General features: G+C 44.6%; 2 protein-coding genes across 5 annotated transcripts in view; one reads left to right on the forward strand and one right to left on the reverse strand.

Annotated features, from left to right (window-relative positions):
• The window catches only part of atad2b (ATPase family AAA domain containing 2B), a 37,195-nt gene extending 23,159 nt beyond the window's left edge, over positions 1-14,036 (forward strand). For both annotated transcript variants that reach the window (XM_011611909.2, XM_029849957.1), the window contains exons 25-28: positions 1,731-2,429; positions 2,846-2,973; positions 8,271-8,399; positions 11,132-14,036. In XM_011611909.2, the coding sequence (XP_011610211.1) occupies positions 1,731-2,429; positions 2,846-2,973; positions 8,271-8,399; positions 11,132-11,173 (998 nt within the window). In that variant the 3' untranslated portion in view covers positions 11,174-14,036. The remainder of the gene's footprint in view (positions 1-1,730; positions 2,430-2,845; positions 2,974-8,270; positions 8,400-11,131) is intronic.
• Positions 14,037-14,125: 89 nt separating this feature from the next.
• klhl29 (kelch like family member 29) overlaps positions 14,126-23,152 on the reverse strand; it is a 143,441-nt gene continuing 134,414 nt past the window's right edge. For all 3 annotated transcript variants that reach the window (XM_003971580.3, XM_011611910.2, XM_011611911.2), the window contains 2 exons: positions 17,531-17,675; positions 14,126-15,924 (listed from right to left, as the gene is read on the reverse strand). In XM_003971580.3, the coding sequence (XP_003971629.1) occupies positions 15,741-15,924; positions 17,531-17,675 (329 nt within the window). In that variant the 3' untranslated portion in view covers positions 14,126-15,740. The remainder of the gene's footprint in view (positions 15,925-17,530; positions 17,676-23,152) is intronic.

Raw genomic sequence — 23,152 nt, forward strand, 5'->3', positions numbered from 1 at the left:
CTAGTCGAAACCAGGACATTTGGAAAGAGGTGGCAGCAGTCGCAGCTTGCTCATACATTAGCGATCGACTAGCAAGCCACCAAACTTCACAATGGCTTAAAACACTTTTGTCATGGTTGTATAATTGTGTGTTTTTCACCTTCCATTTAACCCTTCTGTGAGTATCTAGAGGTTTTATTCAACATCTTCAGATTTTACAGGACAATTTCTCCTTTTAAGCTATTTGATTTTGCCCCTCAAAGCGCTGTAATTATAAAAAATACATCTACAGACATTCTCCCTCGCTGGCTCTCAGACACTCGGCACTTATGACACGTGTGCTTGATGTCAAGTTAAAACGTTCCTTCCAAAGCCTGCATTTTGCATGGGTTTGGAACTTTTAATTAATACAAAGTGCTCTGTTTCTATTCCTCCTTCCTCCCATTGGCACAGCTTCCCTCCACAGTAGGCTGTTCATGCTCCAGCACTTTTCATGCATTATTTAAAAGCTGACTATGACTATAAGTCATTTGCTGCCATTCTGTCTCACCTTCTCTTCCCTTAGGAGGATGCTTCATAGCTTGGATAGTGATAGCTGACCCCTTTGAGATCCTGTTCCCCGAGATATGAACCGTTTGTGTCTGCTGCTGTGCGGTTAGAAAAATCTGACTCTGCTGAAGTTTGTCTTTACTTTGTTGTGTACGAGAAAGGAAAGCAAATGCAAGTAAAGCTCAGAGCAGGAAATCAATTTCAAAAGCTTTCAACAGTCTCTGGTATGGCTGACTCACTGATACTTTTTTATATTTGAGCCTTCTGTCCAGAGGAGACAAATGACGACAGAGAGCATCTTTCCTATATGCGTTCACGCCCAAGAAATCTCAGCCTTCCTGCAGAAACCCAGCAAATGCAGGCACTGCCTTTAAGATTCGGAAATACAGCATTTCCTGGGTATTTGAATCATTTTCTTAGGCTGTGCTGCTATTTTCCAGTCTCCGGGCTTGTGTTTTTTGAAATATATCCATCCATGCGTCATGTAACTCTTTACACTTTATTTGGTGTGTGGTGAAATTCGGCAGGCAGCACTTCATTCCAGAAATGGGAAAAACTGCAATGTAATCATTGTGCTGGATGCGAGCAGTTGTGATGGGGGTCAGATATTTGCCATACCCTTAAATACATTCCATTTATTAAGGTTTTAACAAATACTTCCTTTTTTCTGGAAAAATGTAATAAGATATCGTCTCCACGTTCACCCAAACGACAATTGAAATGTAATTTAGAGCTGATGCGGTCACAGTGGAATACAATAAAAGAGAAAACTCAACATCTTTATTACCGACCTTCTTAGAGCAACGTAGGGAAGAGTCCATGTGGGGTTTTTTGGATATTGTGTGTTGTCGTCTTTATGGTCTGAATGATTACTCCATTAATTGTCAAGATAAATGACAATAAAGGCTGACAGTCACAATAAACCACCTTTAATGACGAGGACAAGGCAGGAAAATGACTACGGTACTTCATTTTCTGAGAAAGATGTACCGTAACATAAAATTCACTGAATATATTATTATAGCTCCGCTGAGAAGATCACAAAAAGAAGTAAATTTTAACTACATCGGGCATATTGCTTGCTTGTCTTCACTTTTTTATTACATTCTTAAAACAGGTTTTTGGTTTCATTTCGCTTCAGTGTTTTAAAAGCCAGTGTTTAATGTTTTTTCTGTTCCTTGTCGCATTTCTGTTTTTCATAGATCATATTAAAAAAAAAAATCGCCGGCGGCCGTCTTGGGGGCGTGGCATCATCCGGAAGAAAAAAAGCTACAAGAAAGGAACAGGGGAGGAGGAGGAGCCTGAGGCCGAAGTGGAAGTGACAGGGCCCAGTGACTCATGTTTGACACAGGACGAGGAATCTTCCTGCGATACCAGCGGCCCCCAGACAAATGGTCATTTACCCTCCACAGAGGAGGAGAGCTCCAACGAGCCCCCAGATGCAGCTGAGGCTCAGACCCTAAATGCTGATGAGCAGCTACAAGAACTAGCATCTAAGGAGGAGTCTGTACCCAAAGAGTGCGAGGACAGCGAGACACCCAGACAGCTTCACTGCTTAGATGACGATTCCCAAGCCGAGGTAAAAGGAGATAACCAGGAGAAACAGGTGTACCCACAGTCTTTAATTGAACTGTCCGAGGCCCAGACAAAGCACACAGACAGTTTCCTGGTGTCACAAATGGACTGTGTGAATGGAAGTGAGTCTATGGACAGCATGGACTCACAGACCCTCAAGGGGAGCAGCGAAGCTGTCAAAAGTACTTCACACAGTGAGGGCTCCAAAAACACTCCAGAACTGGACGAGCACAATGCTACAAACAAGAGGGAAGCGACTCAGGAGCACCTCCCCCAGGATATGATTGAGACAACGGAAAATATTGAGGAAGGTCAAGACAAAGAAGGTATAAAAATCCAGCCACTTAGTGATGTCGTCCCAATCTGTATTTGAGTCAGGGTCCAAGCCTGTAAGTGTATCTTTTGGTTATATGTATGTAGTTTGGCTTGTAGCAGGAAAGGCTAGCTGAAAAGAAGACATCATAATATGATGAGGATTCTGGCATGTGGAAATAGCAGGCTGTTTATTCCATCTCCATATGAATTACAAGCTGAGCCTTCACATTTTCTATGAAGTGTTTTTACACCGTCATGAATTGAAAGAGAAGGGGATACGTCCTGTATATATCCAGTACTGCGCCCTGACCGACTGCTGCAAGCTTCAAATCATAATATTGCATTTGCCAAGATGGGTAGATGTTTGTTTTTTCAGGACATCATGATATTTTAATTCAATTTCTGGTTTGCTTCTGAATATTTTTAGGCTGTTCCCAAGACAGGGAATGCAAGAACAACCGGATAGAGGAGCGAGGGGAATCTGCTGAGGGGGTAGGAGAGCCACAACCAGCCCTCCCTTGTCCTCCAGTAGTCATTGATCACCAGCGTTTATCGGTAAGACATTTTATTAATCCCTTATTATTCTCAGTTACTCTGTATCTGTTCTTGGTTTGAATGCTGATAATGCCGGCTTATCAGTTCAGCATACATGCACTGTAGAAGTGTCTTACAGTCAGGCAAACATTGAATTGGCCATTGTGTGTTTAATACAAAATCTGGATTATGTGCATCATAGCAAGTATCATGGTAATGGAACTAAAGGGTTGTTCAACCCAGTGGTTCCCAAACTTTTTTTCCCCACCCACTCAAAATCAATCGCACCTCCTTTGTTTTGAATAAATGAAATAATACATAAAGATGTTTTCTTTCTAAAATATGTACATATCACTTCACATTTCAATTTTACAGTTTTTTTAATTGTTTGTTATGCTGAAAAATAGCAATACTAACAAACTTTCAACTCAATTTAAAAATATTATATACAGAGCTCACATCATAGCAGCAGAGAGCCTCCATCCTGATGAAGAGCTTTAACTGGGACTCTTCTTCCTCACTGAGTTCCCTACTCTCATCAATGTTGAACAGCATTGAGGAATTTAAACTGAATTCACCTTTTCCGTTTGGATTTGATCCAGAACACTGGAATGAATCAAACACAGTTTTAACCGGAATTTGGCATCTCGGTTAAAATTAATATTTGTTTCTGAAATTGAATTCTAGTATTCATCCAGCATTCAGACAAGTAAATTTACCTTCATATTTTAACATTTTAATTTAGGAACAGTGCAACACCAACAAATTTCAAACTGAAATGAAAGCCAGATCTGCCGGTGCGGGCGCATTACCGCCACCAGCTGGACTGGAGTGTATAGTAGGAAATGCTCTGGCGCTCCCCCTGCAGTTGCACTGCGCCCCCAGTTTGGGAACCACTGGTTCAACCAATACAAAAGCCATTTATTTTACCAACAATAAAAGAAAAACTGAAGCCTGACTATAGGAAGGATCACCTGATCTAAACACATCACCACCAAAGGGCTTTTGCTGTAATCTCAGTCCATTGATGCACTTGTTTAAATGTCATTGCCTGTGTGGGTGAAGTGCCCTTCTTTAAAAGCAAAATTGCTTTTATACATTTCGACACTCCAAATGTGCCTGAATGACCTGAAAATGGTTTTGATGGTCATACCGACATTACCCCCTGCCCATTTGTAGGGTAACTCTTCATTGCGGGGTTTCTGAGTCAGAAGAAGTAGCTTGACTGATCTCATTTTCGTCATGACACGTCCTATCACATCCACCGTGTGCTGCTAATCTCAGACACCCTTCTGATTTGGCATTAAGCCACCCTGTTGCCCTCCATCCTCGAATTAGCTTCTGAATAATTATAAGGCTTTCATTATTTAAATGAGGCCTAATAGACTGCAGATGTATTGAAAGTATTCTACAGAAGTCGACTGAAGGTAGGCTGGATAAGAAAACCAGTCGTGGGCAACCAGACTTGAACCTCTAGCACAGCTAAGCTGATGCTACTTTAACTGTCCCTTCGCCATTCAAGCATCAGTTTGGTTTCCCAGCCTGTGAGCAGGCCAATTACAGCATCGCACCAGTTGGACACTTCTCAGTCCGTAGGTGTTTCTGTCAAACCGCTGTAAGACCAAAGCATCCCAGGCTCACATGATGCTCAGCTTGGGTTTGGATGTGCTCAGAGAATGGCGAGCATATGAAGTAGCACTGTTTTACTCAGTCACGCTAGACTTCCACCTAATAGTGTAAATTGGAGCACTAGCGCGGTAAGCTCCCTTGACATGGCTTCACTGGTCTGGAGTGTAATTATTGTAAAAGGAGGTGGTCTGACACACATTTACATCTGGCTCCCTGCTCTGAAATGACATCTAACTACAGCCATTATCTCGTGTCATTTATTAATGTCCCTGGACACAATAGGGACGTATATTTATATATTGTGTTGGAGTGAACCTGACTCTGTCTTTCAAAGTGATTGACAGTAGTTTTAGTTGGCTTGAGCCACAGTTCAAAATTGGCTGCCTCTATGAGCGGCTCCACACACACAGAACTAATCTGAATTTATTTGTTAGTGGAGGTGGGGTATCTTAAAGAAACAGATCGTGAAAAGAGGGGCCTGTGAATAATTGCTTTTTCATCCCTGGCTTACGGAACAAATTGAATACCCAGTGTGCAGAGTCACCGTTTAAGCAGATATTTGTTGGCAAAGCTGGGACTGGCGCCCTGCCTGGTGTGTGTTGGGGTCTGCACTAAGTAGCCAACTTTTTCTTCTCTCTTGTGTCAGTCACATCCATTGATTATGGAAGGCTGATTATTTTGACGTTTAACTGGATGGAAAAGGCTGTAATATTTAAAGCCACTATGGTATGACAAGTGTGTTCAGAACCTACCGTTTGGGTCTGAAGAAGGTAGATAATATTCAAGTAATCACATCTGCTATTCAGAGACATTCATTGTTATTTCCCCATAATTCACTTTGTAAAATTACATTTTCCCTTTTTGCTCATCTTACTAAAATGACGCACGATGTTGTCACGGAATAAACAGCTGCCGATGGTGGTTTCTTCTGCGTCTCCAGAACGAGTCTCATTTGTTGGCTGTCTGTGTTGATCAGCTATCAGACACCTGCACCTAGATGAGAGAAATCCCAGCGCAATTCAAAAATAGCCAGTATCCCAAAATATCCCAGGTCTCGTCACTTTTGCTCAGTGGACCTTTGCCACTGATTTGATATCGGAGGTAAAGCCAGTTCCTGAACCCCGCTTGGGTTACCACGCTCAGCGGAAAGGGACGTCCATTTTCATTTTAATGCGCTGAGACCATGGTAATATGATTTGTCATGATCGTCCCTGACCCTTATAACACCATCTATATTGCATTACCTCTGCGACTGTGTACCCCGTAGCCACATTATATGCCACTGCAGCAGGATTTTCCCCGAGCAAATCGCTGTCCACCAGTGTCAAATCCGCCCTCTGTGCTCTTTCAGAACCATTATGCTGTTATTAATCAGAAGCCAGACAGAATCCTTTATAATTCATTAGTGTTGGAGAGTTAAACCCAACAAATATTGAGAATTATTTTCTTATTTACCATGAAATGGAGCTAATGGCATCCCCGGTGACAGAGGCCGCCGGGTTTCACGTATTTGCTGGTTGCCTGGTAATCCTGTCCTCTGGTGTAGTGCTGACAGTGGCTGCACACACACACACTCAATGAAGCGAAGGTTAAAGATGTAGATACTTCATCCTTTATGTCGCATGCATTTTATTTATTAATGAGAGGCTAAACATACCCGTCTACAAAACTGTAGTCACAGCCCTGTAAGTTGATGTGGACTTTAAATGTGGGCCCACAAGACGTGGTTTAAGAATATCAGAATAATTGGATTGCAGCATGTAAGTGGGTTAGATGATGATAGCCGACCGTTTCTTACTCCCCGATGAGCTCACATGGACTTAATGAACATGAGAACCGCCAGCAGCATCCCTGTGCCGGCAGCGTGATGTGAATTCACATGTCATCCTCCCCAAAAGGTTTCAGATAAATACCAGGGCTGATGAGCGGGCTGTTACCGTGTTATCTGACCGCTATTATAAATTACCTTTACCTTTATTGTTGCCCTCTGAGATATAGTTACCCGTGTTACTGAAGCCTGCGGCTTCTTAAGAAGCACAAAGAAGGAATGGATAAAGACGTGAGGATGGGAGTAAAGATTTGAAGGGAAGACGGGCCATCGAGTTTAGAGCAACTGAGGTTAAATGGTCCATGTCACTAGCAGTCTTTAAGGCATGGGATTACAGCTCTTTTGTGTGTGGTGAGCACGTTCAATCACCGAGCTGGTGTAAGACACACTCTGACCAACACAGGCATCCTGATCAGGGCAGACAAAGGCTGGAGAGAAGACTGCTGCAATCAGTTGACTAGCTTTAAAAGACTAGACCGAGGAAGCACCCCCAGTAACAGAGCAAAGACGCAGGGGCTGGAAAGCATAAACAAGAAAAGACCAACACTCTAGAGGCAAACAAGGAAATGTACTCTAAGACTGAACCACAGCTATGAAAAGATGCACTGTAGAGTGAGAAAAAGCACTTAAAGCAAGAGATGACGCAAAGAACTTGCTGCGAGGTAGCAGATAGTCGCCATTTATAGGGTTTGCATACATTAGTGGACTCAAAGCTGAAACCTCCCATGAATTTGTGATGTTGGTTATTGCGAAGCCCAAAAAGAATCCAGTCAAATGGGCTCAATTTGAATTAGTTCATCATTGCTTATGGTTTTCAAACTGTGAAGTTAATGTTTTAAATGAGTCTTGTAGCTATTCATAAATAAGGAAGGAAGGAAGAATTTAATTGCCAAATACGTTTTTACACATACAAGGAATTTGACTTGGTGTTTGTGTCTTCACAGCAACAATAACAATATAAAAGACAGTAGATAGTAGCATACTGTTGCTCTGTGTGTGGCAGAAAATCCTTTTCAAGATGGAATCCAGTGATGCAACAAAAAGTAACCTTCATCAGAACATCAGAATAATCTCAAGAATGCAGGTCTCCAAGAACGGCTAATAACTTCCTGTGTCGCCAATTATTCTGTTGTTGCCATTCTTTTAGGCAGATGAAAGAGGCAGGAAAGGATTCTCAGCAAATGACAATGTCTGTCTGTTGTGTTTCCTTCCTAAACTGCCCGTCTATGTTTCCTTTTTTTAATTGCTGAAAAAGTTCATTCTCACATTTGTATTTAGCTTCAGGCTCACTATAATTCTCCAGCTTTGGCAAACATTTGTGTGTTTTTTTTGGGTGGAACGAAACAGCGGCAGTCCTTCACTCGCGCATGGAGCGATGTCAACAGAAACAATGAATGGTGTTTGTGTTTGTCTTGTCAGCGGTGGCGGTGGCGGTTTTAATTATTGCGCCTCTGCCGTCTCCACCAGAGCATTCCGATAAGGCCCTTTTATTTAAACAGCCGTTTACACCCGTACGGTTTTAGGTTGGTTAAAATGTGAGAGACGGGCCAATTAAAATGGCCTCTGACTGTCCAGGATGTTTTAATTAAAGTAGCAGTGAAATGTAAACTTGGTTCTGATTATTATTATCCTTAATTAGCTGTCATTCTCTCTTAATTGCTTCTGAGTACATCTGACCTCCAAACATTCATTCTCTTTATACACCAGCTTTAGCCGTTAGCATAGATGACCACTTATTCAGTGCTGTTGAATAATTCTTCAGTAAGGGAGATAGCGACGACACTTGTGTCCTCCAGGAAGTTTTTATAAGGAAACATAAGCTGATTTCTAATGTGAGCTGCTGGTTTGGACTCTCCTTCAGGCTCTACTGGATACGGTGGTGGAGAAGAGCGAGGGCTACACCGTGGAGCAGCTGGAGAGGCTCTACTCCCTCCTGAGCCAGTGCATCTACCAGCACCGCAGAGAGTACGACAAGACCCAGCTGCTGGAGGTCAGTGCTGGAGCGTTTTTGTTAGAGCATGACAGAAAAATGGAGTCAGTCATGATTTTAGTTCTTCTGCGGTTACTATCTGTGAGACTATTCATGAAAACACTTTAATGCAATCCTAAATAGGAAACATGCTCTGATTAAAGAAATAATAACTTATGTCTTATCCAGCGCAGTATGACATTACTTTCTATTGATTCAATATTTTCACCGTGACTCTTATTTGTTTTGTAATGCATTTTATTTGTAATACAGATATATGATATGGAATATTCTGATTACATGTTCCGCTGCCCGTCTCATGGCCAATATCAGGAATCATCTAAAAACAGGAATCATCTATTCATCTGTGAAATAGTCGCATAGCTTTTGTGAAAGAATTGAGCACTCTCAAGATCAGACCTTTGTTTGGTCTGATGTGTATTTATTAATCGCAGCGTGAATTTAGGGCTCGGCCGACGCGGATCCACCCAAATGTTCAGTTTCCTCCACTCGCACTGACAAATTTGACATGATCATGGTTCATTTTCTCCCCCCCCCAAATGTTTTGATTATTTCTCTTTGGGAAAAGTGACAGGTAGGGCTTTTATTCTGTCGTGTTGTATTCAAATATGAAATAGCTGAGCTATATTCCGCTATAGTCCCATCTGGTCACCTGCTGCTCCTGTCAGCCGTCTGCACTGTTCGGCGCTGCTGCTGGTCGCGAGAACGAGCTGTCAGCATGACAGTGGAGAAGGTGCCGTGTGGGGGGGTGGAGCAGTCAGCCAGGTGGTGTCTTGTGACCATGGGTTGCATGATGGTGGGGTGGGGGGTGGGGGGGGGATTTTATACTGTCAGCCTAAATTGGTATTTGCATATCAGAGGTGTCAGCTCACCTGTTTTGAGTACCTTTTCCTTCATGCATCTTTTCACTCTACAGCAGATCTTCTGCACGTCCCTCCCGCTGGAAAAGCTAAAAAGAGGTGATCGTACTAACAGAGCTGGCGCAGTAGTTTAATGTTGCACTGGTGTGTGAGTGAGAGAGCAGAGTGAAACTGCTGGACCATGCCTTCATTTCTCTCCTCGGCCTTCTCAGGGGTTTGGCCTGTGATTAATTCAGATGTGTAGAAGAACTGACCTTTTAGCTGGAGCAGCGGAGCGCACCAATACAAAACAACATCCACAACCCACTGCTTTTGTTGCCTCCAATCTCCTGCTTGATTTTGGGTTGTGCATATAAATGCAGGACTGTCAGGCCCTTTGACCTTTACTCGTGACACGGATGTAAAGTGTGGATCGATGTTATCAAAAGTTGTTATCAAAAGTTGGGACAGAAAATAAGGGCCTCTCCGCGCTGGTAACAACACCTGCATATTTTCTTGTTTGGTTTTGTTGTCAGAGCCTCCACAGACACAGAGCAGACAGCTGTATTCTCCCAGGTGCAAGAAATGTCACCTGGGAAATCCTGGAAATTAGAGCCTGAGAGAGATGAAGGAGAGGAAGCACCCCTGTAACGTATCGTGCCTTCCTTATGAATCGACCCAACACCCACAAACTGATGACATCTTAACAGAGCCGAGGACACAATGCTGGATTTGTCTTTTAATGGATAATATTTGCAGGGGAATGGATCTGCTTTTGCCATGTTTGCACCTATTGAGCGATGCAAGAGCTAATCTGTCTAGCTGTGATGGCTGGCTAATGTCCTGCAGGCAGCAAGAGCCAATCACCTGGCGGGAGAGTGCAGCATAGTCGGTTTGTCAGTGAGCATAAGAAGACTCAATAATGCTGGTGTTCGCAGCCCCGATTAGCCTCGTGAGCTAAATGAGAGTGACCTTTTGCTTTTACAGATTACAACCGGCCAATAAAGGCTGTCGATGGAGGCGCTTGCAGAATGATCTGTTAAATATTGATGTTTCACGGCTGAATTTAACTGGAAGGAGGGTTTTTGTTTTCATGTCCTGCTCTTTAATCCTTTTTGTTTAATGAAACACTATCGACAGTGACGGAAGGAGGTATTAGTTTTCATTATCTTTAGGATCTGGACACTGTTGGTCACAACTTTGAAGAGTCCTAAATTGGAGACGATGTCGGAGCACGTTTTAAAGTCGATCCAGATCAGAAAATAATTTCATGCGGAAGTATGTTGGTCTTTGTTTGCAAAGAGGGTGGTGGCACGTTTTGTTGTAGAAGTTGAAAAGATGCTGCAGTGTAGTTACTGTCACACTGTCTCAGTTATCCAGATGAGGGAGAACATGCACGCACACGCACACGCACACACACACACGAGACATCTTCAAAGCATTAATCACGGTCTGTTGCAGGCTAACATCCATCTCTCTTCCTCCGGCTCTGTTCAGATTTAGTCAGTGTCAAATTCTGCTGCTTTCCTGCTGAGAAAAATTGTCTGTCTCATTCCAGCACAGCTTTGCTTCATTTTCCCTCATTTATCACGGCGAACGCTCTTGTTTGCTGTGGAAATGTCTGAGTAATGCTGAAACCACGGGGCACGAAGTTTTCAAACGTTTGTTGTTAGCAGAGAGACACCAGAGTGTCGCTGTCGATTCAGTTTTACTTGCGTAGCAGCGGCCAAGAAGACAGTTCCCTCGCCATGGCGAGCAGGTCTCAAACCCAGGGCAATTTTATGGTTCCCTTATTAAATCAAAGGTTTTATCATTAATGTACACGAACTATAGCTGGATTGATCTCAACGATCTCTTTAACGGCCCGTCTGTGTTTGTCTCTTTGCTGTGCAGGAGATGGAGGAGAGAATCCACCATTTTGAAACATTCCTTTGAGCAGGAAAGGCTCGTCAGGTTGATCCTGATCAGCTCGGGACCACAAACTGAATTGCGAATCACACAGAACAACACGCTCGGACAGGCGAAGTCGGGTGCCCTCCCTTTTCCCCCCGGGAGGAAACGCATTCCAGCTGAGGATTCATCGGTGCTATCGTCTCAGGAACCTGGCCAGATCCAGACCCATTCTGCATAACCAAACTTCTGGAGGTGCGTCGGTCACACACGCGCGCACACCCTAGCGGTGATGGGCGACCCCTGGTGCTACTCGGGTGCTTACCTTTATCCATGCTGCTCGCAGCATCACCTAAGTCACATGACTGGCAAAACCAACAGATGGGGTGATGTCATATCACAACCTGGCCTGTGCACACACACTCTCTCACTCACGTCTGAGTATTTTGGAAAGAGGACTCATTTTCAGATCTTCACCAGCAGAAATGTGAATGCGGAGTGTCACTGGGAGATGAGATCAGGCCGACGACGTCGCTCTGGGCTCGCAGCTCTGTTCCTTCTCTCTGATTGTAACTACTTGATAGAAAAATCTGAGCCAGTTGAGAATGGTTTACAAAGTTCTAGTAGGAACACAAAGCTGCTGAGGTCACCACAGCAGGACTAAAAGTAATTATGTGCTCTTTATTGAAGTAGTCATCAAGTGTGCAAAGTTATTACCCCCCTCCACCTCCATCTGAGTCACCGACGAACAAACATGGCGTGTGTCAGCCGTACACCCACCTCACTCATTATCCTCCTAGCTTCACACTCTCTCTGTCACATCCTCTAACTCCCCTCTTCCCTCACCACTTCTACAGATTGAATGTTTCCCATCCCGTCTCACGCTGCAGCCGCCATTAGTCTTTATTTTTTCTCTCCAACGAACACGAGAAACTGCAAGCAGTACAAAATGGAACAGGTCTTGAGTTTGCACTGCCTAGCGTGTGCCTTATTTTAGTTTTTTTAATTCTCTTTACTTGTGGCTCGAGTCTTCACCACCAAAGGTGGAGCCTCCTTAATTCACCGGCCTCTCCATCCTCGGCTAACAAAGTCGTTGAGGGTTTTCAAATCTGTGAAAAACGAAAGCGTTTTAGGGAAGACTTGCTGTCTCCGCCTGCCTGAGGCTCTTGGGAAACATGGAAATGTATCCGCTCTGTTAAAACCCCACATCTTCAACACAGATGTATGTTAGAACTATTTACGGTGCCAAGTGTTAACCCCAGTTCCTCCAAAGGTACTGACGAGAATAGGAGTTTTGGTTCAAAAAAAAAAAATGTTGCTTTTGGCCGTGATGAGTTTATTTGACCTTTTTCACGTTTTTATAAAAGTTTTGTATTGCTGTTTTTGCATGGGTTGTGATTGCCTAATGATAAAGGCCATTCTAGGCAGTGCCCGGCTCTTAGGCACGAGGCATTATGGTTTTTGTTCTTTAGACCTGGTGGATTGGTTTTTTTACGGGTTAGAGGGGAGATTTCCAGCCCGAGGGCATCGTGGTTTTGACTACAGGAAAGGTGCTTTTACCGAAGGTTTCTGAGGGTTCGCTGGTGTCTCTACGGCAATTTCAGGGTGTTTTTCCCCCCCAGTGTAGTTCTTGACTTGTTCTTTTCTCTCAAAGCACTCTTGGAAAAAAGAAAAAAAAAAAGTCAAACCTCCTCGTGCAAATCTGACTGCAGCTCCCCTCAGTTTTTAAGTGATGTTTTCCTGAGAAAAAATAAAGTTCAAAAGCAAAGACCATATGCAAAGTGGTTACGACAAGGTTGGCACCCGGACTACTGCAGAGAGAAAAACCAACACTACCTCAGCTTAATTTATTTTAACACAGAAAAACTGTTTACCGGGTACAAACGCAGTATTTCTCACAGCTTCTGAAATACTCTTGACACCTGCAGTACCACGTGCACGATACCTGATGAGTACGGCCGCAGCAGCTGCAGTAATCCAAGGGTTGTACGCGTCTCCGATTTTTGTATTTGCATTTGAGCCGGACTATGATTATAGATGTTATCTCATGGCTTTAGTTTCAGACTTTGGATGTGCTGTCACTGATGTTCCTGCGTCTGTCACCCCCCCCCCCCCCCCCCCCCCCCCCCCCCACACCTTGTTAGAAGCATTTTTCTGTCTCTTTAAACACTTGCCTTTTCTCTCAGTTCATTTTCAAATATTCATCTCATGATTCTGACTTATTTATTACTTGTATTTTTTATTTTACATTCGAGAGGTAACGCGATGTCTTTTTTCTTTTGTCTAGCGTTTGTGTAGCAGGATTTTTTTTGCGTGTGTGGGAAAGTTAAAAGTTTACAGGTTTCTCAGGTTCAACACGCAACAACAGGCCCTTCAACCTTCCTATTTATTTTGTTTTGGTGTTTTCCACTTTAAGTGGTTTCCGACTGTGGCATACTGGAGTAAACTAATTAGAGGACGGCAATGAGGACATACCGTCCCTCCGACACCAAGAGACAGGACCAGACTAAGCTTTGATTAAGCATCTCGGAACCCATTTCTGCCAAAATAGATTTTATGAGTTAAAAACGCCTATGAAAATAAAAACTATGGGTAGTTAAATGTCATACATTATGATATCGCTTTATTATAAATTGTAGCCAGTTTGGACTAACAACCAATTTTTGTCTGGTAGTTGAGACTTCTTAGTCCAGTATGCAGAAAGGGTTTGCTTGATCCTGAATTATTTTGTTCTCCCCTGTTTTCTACTCTTCAGTTAGCCGAGACTTCTCATAGCTTTGTCTATTATCTATGTATTTTAATCCACCTGTTCTCAGTTATGTTAGTGTAAGTTATATTTGAAATGAAACTTTACTGTATTTCTCAAATAAACTGCTGTGATATACTTGAATAAAGGTTCAAACTGTAACATTCCAAAGTGTTAATGTGTGCATTTTTGACCAATCAAACAAGAGCATACCCAGGTCATGTTCTGGTATATGTATTAGGCTTCAATAATAACGACTGTTCTCCTTTTGGGTACACATTTACAGACAGACCGTTTGGAATTTGTCCTTTTTTTTGTCTAAAAACATTTATACAGAATTGCCTTCAGTTATTTTTTTTTTTAAAATATACATATTTCCTTCCCGTATTTACAGAACAGCAACCCAGCCTTATCGCAGGTTGCAAAAAAAAAAAAAAAATCCAAACCCATCAGTATAAAAGAAAGTGTGCGTGGGAGGGGAAGTGACATAAGACATAAAGCGAGAGTCAACAAATGGGTCCTGTGATAACCGTCACTGGTGATAATTGTGCTTTTTCTCCCGAGGAACAGTCCCAACATGAGACCTCTTATCAGAAGTCAACAAAAGGAAGAATTCCTTCTCTCCCTGAAGCTGATCGTTGTTCCATTGAGTGAGAGTATGAATCTCAGTTGAATCAAAATCAGAACTTAATTGTTGTTGTTGTTGGGAGGATGAAAATCTGCAAAAACGGTCTTTGAAATCGGTACAAGTCAGTAGAAGAAGTGGGTTAAACAGTCAAAACCTGTTTTTCAACACACTTGGCAGAAGGAAAGCTGGAGTGTCTTCCTGTTCTGGACTGTGAACACACAAAATAAAACTGTTGCGGCTGTGTTCACACCACAAGACCCAAAGGCTTATTTAGTTTTCTGAGCTTTCTTGTCATTTAAACCGCTGAGCCGACCGATCGGTCCCGATCCGAGCCGCGCAGAGATGCTAACGACATGCATTTACACGCTCTGCATCTACTGGGATATTCACACTGTCGTCAAAATTCCAAACGAAATTGGGACGTATACAGTGACACATCTGACGCCACGATGTTGATGCTGATGTTGCCTCATTTTCTGACATTCAACTGCTCCGAGACGGCAGAAGGGAACGTGAGAAAGTGGCGAGCAGGGGCGGAAATTGGATTTTTATGGGGGTATTGCTGTGCATGATAGATGGCACATGTACTGTAGGCAATAGACATAGCATGCTGGATACAGAAGTAACCATGGAAGCAACAAAAAGAAAGTGTAAAGTCTTTCCCCTTTAGATGTCAACAAAGATGAGCTGCAGGTTCAACACTGAAAAACTAATGTGTGTTCAATTTCGGAGGGAATCGGTGGAAAGATCAGAGGCAATCGGGGCAGAAAGTTTGAAGTGGGCCACTTGTCCTTGAAGTGTGAACACAGCAAGTGGAGGGTTTTCCTATAAAACAACAAAACTGAGACCTGAAATGGCTTTCACTGCTAAGTAATTCAAGAACTGGGGAGGATGGGGGGGGTGCTGCTTTTACAGACATCTGGAAAAGACAGAACTTAAACGAGGATAGCCGGCAGAGTTTACTAAGGTCCCTGTGTGTGTTGGCTGAAGATCGACAACCGTGACACATACAGCACCGGAGGTCAGGCATCATCGGGTGATGTGGATGGGTAGCGGGACATGGGTACATTCAGCACGGGGCTGCAAGAACGGTGTGAGCCGGGGGGGGGTTGGTAGGAAGGGTCGACGAAGCGTCAAATCCAGAGGTTGTGGACCGACCGGTCTGGCTCCACGCTGCTGTCGCCCATCGTCCCCAAACCCCCGGAGCTCGGCTGGTATCGGCTGTCAACCCGGCGCCGTCAGCCGCTCTGAATGTACTTTTTGATGACGACGCAGCCGTGTCTGAAGAGCGGACAGGGTAGCGACTGCAGGAGAGTCCAGGCGTTGGTGCTGGGGTCGAAGGTCTCCATGTTGCCCAGGGCCGGACCCTCGCTGCTGACGATGCCTCCTGTGGCGTAGATCTTCCCGTCCAGGACAACAGCGCTGCACAGACACACAGGTTTGGTTGTCATGGGTGAGGCTGCGTTCACAACATTCGCAGTTGGGCACAAAAATCTGTGCTGCAGTAAATCATTCATTCTTCATTTCTCCTCAGCTATTAAATGCTAAAATCTGTCAAAAGTGACTGAAAGCCAGTGTCAGCTGATGCGTCTTCAATGTTGGAAGGCTCATAAGGTTAAATGAGACGAGATAACGGCAAACGGAAGACAAAGGCTTTATTAAAAACACGCTGATAGTCAGGCTGGAGGGAAACACCTGAGGATGTCTCGCAGTATTTGGACATACAGGACAAAAAAACACACAATTCCTTTTGACATTAAAGGGGGAAACTGCTGAAAAATCTGCATAAATGTCCTCATTTGATATTAAAAACAGACTGCGTGCAGACGGGATTAATACTTGAGCCCTAAGATGATTTGGGCTTTGTGTTCCTGTGTGGGGCTTTGGAAAGATGGGCATTTTCATAAGGTGCACGCTTAAACACGCATGCACGAGGAGCAGACGACGCGCTCTCCTGCTGCCCGGGTGCACAACGCGGCCGGGGTGGAGATTATTGCAGGAAACCGAAATCTGTTCGGAGACAAAGCTGCTCAGCTGATCTAAAGCGCAGAGCGTGCACGCAGGGGAAGGTTTGGAGCTCACAGCGACCACACCAACACTCATAAACAGAGAATTTATCTCAAACGCATCAGCATTCCCGAGTGATAGCAGTGTGTTGTTGTCAGAGTGGAATGCTGTTGTTGGTCCACTCCGCCGGGTGGGGTTTCGTTGAATGAAGCAGAGCAGCGGCCTGGCGCGTGCCGCTGCCGCGTGCCGCTGCCGCTTATCAATAACTCTGACAACATGATTTATGCTACACATTTTGCACATAAGATCACTGGCTGTAATTGCCTCCCAGATGTATTTGGCGCGTGCTGCTCCTTTCTTTCGGCTTCTTGGTGAAAATAAAATAAAAGGACTCGGGGCCCAGAAAACAGTGGTTCATTATCCAGCGCCGCGCACGCCTCAGTGCGTCGAGCTGACGAGGATATTAAGATGTGTTCCATTTCATTTATCTCCCTTTATCAGCCATTAAGCATCCAGAAATGGCACAAAAAGCACAGGTGCTTCCCGCTTTTGCTCATTTCCACGTATATGACTGTATAACACAGGTGTCACAGGAATGAAAGCAATTCAATATTCAGGAAAGAATATTTAGCCAGTTTTTTTAAAACCTAAACAAAAATAAATAAATAGAATCCACGACTCAGTTCCTGATTCAGCTCTGTGCAGGTCATAAAGGTCGAAGCGCCCGTCCAGCAGGAGCTGTAGTTCTGGTGATTTATCACCAGGGTGACCTTCACAACAGCAGTTAGTGTGGCGAGTCAGAAAATCAGCGTTTGTATTTGTCCACACTTTTTATTCCCTTTTCAGCTCGCTAGAAAATCCATCCCAGAATCTGATTAAAGGTTGCGTCTGATACATTTACTTTTCAGCACAATACTTTGCGCCCCCGAGTTACAGCCAACAGGGTCACCTCTGACCTGCCTTATTTGTCTGTTCAAGGTGCCGGATTTGCCGCGACGTTGCCGAGGTAATAATCTCTTACCTGCAGAACTGCCGAGAGTGATTCATGTTGGGCCCAGCCTTGATGTTGCCTTTGTCCGGGTCGTAGATGGTGGTGGCTCGTGCGTAGGCTCCTCCCAGTATGAATATGAAGCCGTTCAGGCTCACCGCAGGGGCGTATTTGTTATCTAAAGATAAGAGAAGAGGGAAAAACAGAGGGAGACATTTAAAGAAGGTACAGACCAAACAACAGGAACTCCTATCCAGGATAATCCCATTTTTCCCCCTCCACCACCAATCCTTTGTGAACGTTCCCTTCATCACTTTACCGATTTAACATTTCCAGCTGAGTTGAAAGAAAAAAAAAATCGAACCAACGGCTCGGCAGCACAAAAAAAAATAAATAAAAAGTTCATAGAGTTCATAAATCCTACTGCCTCTATTGGGTTCTGCTCAAAAAAAGATGTTTGGGGCTTGGCAGCAATATAAGAGAGTTACCTAAGTCCCAATAATTCAGAATTGCATTACAGCCGCTGGCATCTATAGATTCACAAAGAGAAAAAAAAAAAGCGGAAACGTGCAGTGGAAATACACGAGTGAACAGGTGGGACGCCGCATTCTGTATAATTCAATCTGATACACATGAGGAAAACAGAGGTATTAAGGCAGGGCCGCTGTAGCCCCGGAGATGAATGGAAATAAAATGAAACGGGGCTCTGCGAGGAGCCCTGCGAGCTGTGTGGGAAGAAGAAGTGTATTTCAAACTCACGGCGATTTCTCCTGAGCAGTCTGCAGCTGGCCAATTTACAAGCCGCATGAATAATGCACACACACTTAGCCACGAGCCGCCGTCCTTGCCGCTGTCTGCCACGGCGGATCCCCGTCGCTCATTTATGGCGAGGGGAGCAAGAGGTCCGTCACCTTGATAATGGTGCTGCGAGACCCAAAGGTTTCCACTGCGTGACCGAACCGAGACGGGTCCGACGTGAGCGGGGAAGGCGGCGCAGAGCGTTGGCGCCTCATGGCGTTTAACTCCATATCACACGTTAATTAGGCCTACTGTGTAATTGCACTGTGCGCCATAATTATTCCATAAGGGTCTCTGAACAGACATAAACAAAGGAATGTGAATATTTGATCAGCACAGTCACAGTCCCGGACGGGGGAGGCGAGCGCCAGGCTGGGCGACCAATCTCAGATTCAACTCTCGCCAGCTTCTGCAGAGGAACGGGCGAAATATCAAATCACACTGAAGCATGAAAGACACGAACCGGAAACCATTCAGATGCTAAACTAAAATCAGACATACTAATATAGACATATTGTTGTATTTAAAAATCATCATTTAGGTGAAAAAAACGCGTTAAATAATCCGTCGGTGGTTTCAAAGCACCAAGTGACAAGTAACAATAGATGATCATATATTTGCAAAAATGGAAAAAACGTTTGCTCCATCTGCCAATGTTGTATCATGTTGTTTATCTTTAAAAAACACGAAGAAGAGTCTCACAGTGATGAAGAGGTCTGAAACACTCATGTTTCATATATGTGGCTCTTGGCTACAGTGTTAAATACTTCATACAGTCCAAACGGAACGTCCAGCCGCCTCCGCTGGACGCGCTTTTCCTCTCTTACCTTCCTGATCTTCTGCCAGGCTTCTCTGTAGTGCACCTGCCGGTAAACGTTTGTTCGTAGTTTGTGAGGTTTTTTGTGTGAACACTCGTTTTTCACTGCTCGCCGCCCGAGGCAGAAGAATAACAGGACGCTCTCAAAGGAAAAACGTTGCTCTCTGATGATTTTCGCTATCTCGGCCTGGTGACGAGAAGCAGGTTCGACAGTTTCTGAAGAGTCATGTGACTGTATGGCTATGGTTCTGCATCGCCCCGCCATCTGACGTTCCGAGGGGAAAAAACATTTGGCTGTGTTTAAACAGCCGGAGACTCTGATGAAGAAGCAGGTATCGTCTGCATCAGCTGACCACTTTATCGTTCTGAGATCTATAGATTAGAAGTGATGTGTGAAATCCAAAGGTTGCCTGTCATGCACCCCCATCTGATGGTGTTCTACCTGATGAATGAATAAAGTCCAGAACAGGAAACGTTAATCTAAGGGAAACAGCCAAGTCATCAAGTCCGGGGGTGCTTCAGGCGGAGGTCAAGGACAGCAGGTGACACACACACACTCGCAAACACACAGGTGTGAGGAAGCGTGTGGCTGCTGCCCTAACACCGAGTGGAGTTACAGCATATCCTTTCCTATCCGATGCGGCATCAACGTGGCACATATCTGATCCTGGAACAGCCAACGCCAACGTAGCGATAACGCGCGCGCATCCGTTATCACAACACCCAAGTTTACTGACGCTGCATACTGTACAGAGCTGCTGCAGATAAGACTGCTCTGCTCGATAAAGACTCCCGGCAGCTGCCGTCATCACAAAGACGCAATATTGTGGCTAAACGCAAATCTCGCAGGTGCGGGAACGTAAACACGGACTGAATGTACAATCCTCCCGCTTGGAAAAAAAAGAGGGACGGCGGCGCTCTTCATCCTGGCTCTTTATGACGGAATAACCAAAATAAAGACAGGGAAGCTCAATTTATCCTCCCAGAACTCAGATAAGACTTTCAAAATAGGCAAATAGGCATCCAGACCTCTTTTCTGTTGATGAGTCGGACAGCCTTACGAATGGCGGAGCAGAAAGGCCCCCTAACGACTTCCATTCAGGGCAGAACAGATGGGCAAATGTATGTGTTTTATCTTCACCTCTCCTCTCTCATCATCATTTCACCCTCCCCTTCCCTCGACCTCCATTATGGCTGATGTGTCATTCCGCACAGCACAATGTTCTGCTGTCCATTTCTTGACGGAGCATTCCGGGAGCAGCCAATTCTGCTCTCTGGCCTCTGCAGTGCTGCATCTTGATGGAAACCTGCTCAGTAATGGCAGATGCAGCGTGGATTGAAGGCAGTAGCTTGACTGTCACCGTTGCTCCGATTATTCTGTCATCCCCAGAACATCTGACTGTTCTTTTCTAACGTAAAGAACACTCTGTGCCCCTCACAAGTACCACTGGTTTAATACCCCATCGCTGGGAATTCCAAACCAAAGGTAGAGCCTCTGTTCCCAGTGGAGATCAGTATAATTGGAAATATTTTGGAATTACTTGACCCGATTTTGAGCTCATCGTGGAAAGTAAAACTAACATGTTACCATGACAACAGTCCTAACACATCCTAAATGGTGCATGAGCAATGTCAACTGGCAAACATGACACAGGCGAGTGCAAATACCAGCAGTTATGAGCTCAAAAACCAGTTTAACTGAACGTCTGCCAGGACATTAGCACAAACTCACCCTGGCAAAACAGATTTTGTCATTTCCATATCGAGAGCTGCGCTGCTAACATTGCTAATTAGGCCTAACGGCACTTGTTTGACTATATTCTGCACAGCTATTGATTGTACTATAATTTTAATCAATGTTAAAATTTGGCAGATAAGGGCCCTTATTTCCTGATTACGAGTGCTGTTGGTTATTTTCAACACGTTAATTTGGAGTAAAGAGAAAAAAGCTATCATGAAAGAATGACCTCAGACATATAGTAAAAAATACAGAAAATATTACAGAAAATGTGAGGATTACAAAAGAAAGGTGGTGATCAGATGCACCAATAAGAATGATTTAAGAATAAATTATTCACACCTGGGTTCTTTTCCAGAATCGGTCATCGGGTTCCTTTAATTTCACATTAGTCATGTTTTTAAAGCAGCAAAGAAACCTCGAGCGTGTGAAGTGAGTCAGGGGGGGTTTCATAGATCGTGAAGGAGCTCGATTATACCACCATGTTTCACTACAGCTCAGGAAGTGGGAATATTGTCCACAGAGGAGGATGAAGATGAAGCTGCAGAGACAACACACATCTCAACAGACGCGCTCCAGCGGCTATTTTTGGCCCAAGTCACATTATTTTTCACTCTGCCATAGATAGAAGCCAATTCTGAAAAGTGTGAAACCCATTTGCAGCTCATGTTGGAGACAGTCTATGTAGAAAGAAAACACGTGCGCGTGCACTTGCGCGACGATACACCGCAGAAAATGCACAAGGATATATTTGTGTCGGGAGACAAGACGGTACTGAGAGACTGTCAAAAAGGGAGGGAGGACAGGCATCGGAGGTAAAGACAGAGGCAGGGTGAGAGATGAAGGCAGAGATTAGCGAGATGCTGGGAGGAGGAGGAGGAGGAGGAGGAGGAGGAGGAGGAGGAGGAGAGCTGATCTCAAACTCGCTAAAATCATCGCGGGCCCGGCTTCATAGCCGGTGCTAAAGCCATCAATTACCTCCTGGCTCGTTGACTGTCAGAGGCAGGCTGATCTGGGTCTGACAGATGACTGTCTGTCTGTCTGTCTCAGACACATGCTATTAACGAAAAATAGAGCACGCACGCACGCACACACACACACACACGCACGGAAATGATCCGCCTGTTTCAATGATTCATGCTCATGTTCGCTCTGCATCCCCCTGAAGGGATCAATAACTGATACAAGGTGAGCTGTGGATGTGTGCCCATCCATGATTCTCACCAATTTCTCCTCTTTCTCCAGTGCCAGACCTTTACAAACACCCTGGTATCATCATCATCATCATCATCATCACTTTCCCTGCTGTAGACCCGTTTTGTTAGAGACGCTCAACAGAGAGCAAGTTTCTGAGCGACGGCGAGCAAAAGCAAGTCCCAACTAATGATGCCGGAATAGCTTCCTTTCAGGGAACATTTGAATTCAAATGCATTTACGAGCTTGCGTTTTCCTCTTTAAAGCTCGCCGCCGTGTGTGCGTTGCCTGGAGCAACGGCATTTGGTTTAATAAGCCGCGTTTATCAAAGATGCCGTTTGGACAGTTTTTCAACCTGGAATGTTGGAAGTCCTGCATCAAACACAGACCGCCGGTGACGCACCGCAGTAAAGGCACGCTAACATGGACGTCCCAGGTTTGAAAATGTTCTTTCCGCTCTGGAAATGTGCCAGATTTACCAGAAAGCTGTACCGCCAACCTCTCCCCATTGATGTGGAGCGGCGCGTGTGAACCTGCACCTCATGAGGCCGGTCAGAAGCTGGTGGGGAAACGGATCCAGCGTCAGCAACAAAAACAAGGAAATGTTCATTTCTGGCTGCCATTCAACAAAACTGTGATTATTTTGCTTCCACTCTCACTAGTCCCCATCAATTTCAGTCTCTGCTAATCCAATACGCCTGGCTGACGGCCAGAGCCATCAATTTTCCCATCTAACCCCTTAAATTCATTTTGGCCGACGCGAGGAGCTTTGTTAAACAACTAATTTTGGCCAGACTGGCCCGGCCACAAATGTTAAACAAAAAAGACTTAAGAAGCACGTTGGAATCAATAGCAATCAGTCCTCTGCTGCAGCTCTCGGGGACCAGAGCAGTGAAAAACCCTTCCTGCAGATAAGATCTTTGCACCACGAGCACCGCTGTCAGGACGTGAACTCACTCCCTGAGTTTTTTTTTTCTCACCGCTGTGACCTCGAGGTTACGGAGGCAAGTTCCCGCAGGTTAAAGGGTTCCTTCTGTTATTCCGTCCTTTATGAGACCCCGCTGGTTTAGATTGGAATGCGGCGGCAGGGATAAAAAGAGGCAGTAAA

The sequence above is a fragment of the Takifugu rubripes genome, chromosome 16, assembly GCF_901000725.2.
Source record: "Takifugu rubripes chromosome 16, fTakRub1.2, whole genome shotgun sequence".
Taxonomy (NCBI): Eukaryota; Metazoa; Chordata; class Actinopteri; order Tetraodontiformes; family Tetraodontidae; genus Takifugu; species Takifugu rubripes.